Source organism: Asparagus officinalis, chromosome 5 (genome assembly GCF_001876935.1).
Source record: "Asparagus officinalis chromosome 5, Aspof.V1, whole genome shotgun sequence".
In the NCBI taxonomy this organism is placed as follows: Eukaryota; Viridiplantae; Streptophyta; class Magnoliopsida; order Asparagales; family Asparagaceae; genus Asparagus; species Asparagus officinalis.
The window spans coordinates 35,757,556-35,760,432 of NC_033798.1; the positions used below are offsets into that span (position 1 = coordinate 35,757,556).

General features: G+C 33.8%; 1 protein-coding gene across 1 annotated transcript in view; it reads right to left on the bottom strand.

Annotated features, from left to right (window-relative positions):
- LOC109843026 (GDSL esterase/lipase At5g45670-like) overlaps positions 1 to 2,600 on the bottom strand; it is a 7,900-nt gene extending 5,300 nt beyond the window's left edge. The window contains exon 1 of the mRNA XM_020411959.1: positions 2,271 to 2,600. Coding sequence (XP_020267548.1) covers positions 2,271 to 2,505 — 235 coding nt within the window. The 5' untranslated portion in view covers positions 2,506 to 2,600. The remainder of the gene's footprint in view (positions 1 to 2,270) is intronic.

The following is a 2,877-nucleotide window of genomic DNA, read 5'->3' on the forward strand; positions in this document are numbered from 1 at the left end:
TTTTATCATTAATGTATACTTATATATACTTAAATATAATATATAGCTATATACTAATATGTAAGTATATACTAATACATACTTATATAAATATAATGAGATTAATCTAATTTTTAAATCAAAATTTAGCAAAAAAAATCAAAAATATAAAAATAAAAAAAAAGAGCCGGCCCGGAGCCCGGCCAGGTTTGCTCCGGACCCGGGTCCGAGCCCAGCCCGGACACCTCGGGTCCGGGTCCGAGTCCAGACTAGGCATTTTGCCTGAACCAGACCCGAAAATCTGAGCCAAGCCGGGCCAGACCGGCCCGTTTGGTTAACCCTAACGAATCCTTCATTTGGTGTTTCGACGTGTTTCACGGAAGATAAATAAGTGACATAGCAATCAGGTCTTTTATTAAAGATTTGATCCTAAAGTTGCACTAGTTAGAGGCGGTATCCCGTGAGTATGCCATTTGAAAATCATTATATTGAAACTTATATATAGTCACGTGAAGTATTTGTGAACCTTTCAAATTTTCTACATATATAAGTTTATCATGTTTAGAAAATATTTATATATAGGATATAGCCTACTTGAATTAAACTTAAGACCATAATAGCCATTTAGAATCTCCTGTGGGTGCTCATGTTCAAATATGATCATGAACATATTAATTTAGCGGTTTATAAAAGCAAGTACAAGTCATATCATAGCCGTGAGAAAATTGAATGGCTCACATGTGGGAATATTTTAATGTGATTTGTATTCTAATAACTGAAATTATAACCTAATATACCAAAATAAAAATTTTCAGTTTAATAATTCACATGTGGGAATATTTTAATGTGATTTTTATTCTAATAACTGAAAAACTTAATATACCAAAATAAAAAATTTTAGTTTAATAATTATCTGCCATCAATTGTTTCTATATACACACACACAAACATACATATACACACTATCAATGCGTGCATGCATGTTATATCGAATTACTCCGATAAATTTTCCATCTCTACTAATATGAATAATTTCTTCCCTTATTTTTTGTTGTCTTTTCTATGCCAGAACAGGAAAACCAAGTATTGCACACCTTTATTGCATGGGACTTTGGGATCGAAAACAGACAAGTATAAAAAGCATTTGCTTTTACTCTAATGTACAATAGATTGTGAGCTCACTTTGGATTTAGAAATTCTTCTTCTTGCTTGCAAACTTAGAAAAAGGTCCTCTAAGTCACTAATTGCTAGACTCATCCGAAGTAACTTTTTTGGTTTTTAATTTCTCAAAATTAGCTCAGCTAAAGTGATTATCAAATAAAATCCTGAATCCGCAAGAATGTAAGTTAACTGACCAGCATTTATAAGAAAGATGAGACTAAAGTTTCTCTTCTCTCTTTTTGTTTCTTTTTCAACTTTTATCTTTTTTGTTATATTTTCAGTTTTTCTTTCCCCTTTAAAATGAGCTGAAACAACATGAGGTAAGCCTCGTAGCCACCATACAGTACAGTTCCCGTGACTATAACTGTAACTAACCGAAGTAAAAAAAATAAAAATAAAGAAGGATTAGCTTCTTTCCTCTTCCTCAGGGGGGGAAAAAGTAAATCCTCCTCCTTAATGTACCGACACTGTCAAGCTCTAGTATTTGAACACAAGCAGATCGAAGTGAAAATGCTAAAAATGTTTGACAATTCAAAAACAATTTAAAATATGAATGTTTGTTATATGTGAGATATATGTAAGATAATTTCTTAGCCTTGTAGCGAAACTTTCCACTTTTGCTTGTATTCGAAAAGAAAAACAACTATTTCTTTATCTTAGTCCGGTACTAGTTGTACCGTTCCTAAATATATGCCACTTTAGTCTCACTAGGGCTTGACTAATTGTTAGAAAAGTAAGAATTAGGTAAAGAGAACAACAGTAAAAGTATTAGTAATTGAGCACAACTCAAAGTCAAAATTCTAAAAAGACACGGCAAGCGGTGCAATCAAGTTAAAAGTACTTTTAGAATAATCCAAAACTATGAAATTTGGTATTTGAAATATCATAAAAAAAATTTCAAGCTTAATTTGAGAAATTTTCCCAATTAATTTCTACTGAAAATGATATCTTTCTTACCAATGATGAAAAATATCAGATCACACTTTTTTTTCTTTTTCCCTTTTCAACTAGAGAGTAGCTAGTTTTTTTTAATATAAAACACAAACAGCGAAGGAAGAAAAGAGGAAGAGGTACAGTAGAAGGTGCGAGAAAAAGTAAATTTATGAGTCTCATGTATACGTTTAGCTTACCTACGACATCAACTGTAGTCAATCCATTGCAGAATCTCCCGGTTGGTCCATCGGGGAAATCAATACCGTAAGGGGCATAGTTGGCCCGAGCCAACGACGCCATATTGTTGTTATTGCCATTATCAACCAACGAATCACCAAAGATGAAGTAACAAGGGACTTCAGGAGCACAACTCACATTATTAACCAACATCAAGACTACCAGTAACACTCCAAGCATCCTATACTCAGCCATTTCTTGGAGTAGGAATTGGTTGAGATTTGTATAGGGCAAAGAGAGTGGGTTGGACAGTGAAATTAAGGGACACACGGGGGTTATATAGGAAGCTAGCTAGAGAGAGAAGCGTTAAGTGAATATGGATTTGGTTACGGTTGGATTTGGGGCCTTGGCATTTAAGGCTATGAGCGGATATAACGTGCATTCATGTGGACGTTCGGAGAGTCACAATCTTGATCCAAGTACGGAAACAGTAGGCTAGAATTTTGAAGGCTAAGCCTAGCTTGGGAAAAATTCCTAGTAAAATCTATCTATATCTATACTACTTATAAAAGAGAATACCCATGTCAAAACTTTTAATTTCCTATTTTGCCCTTTTAAATTTTGATA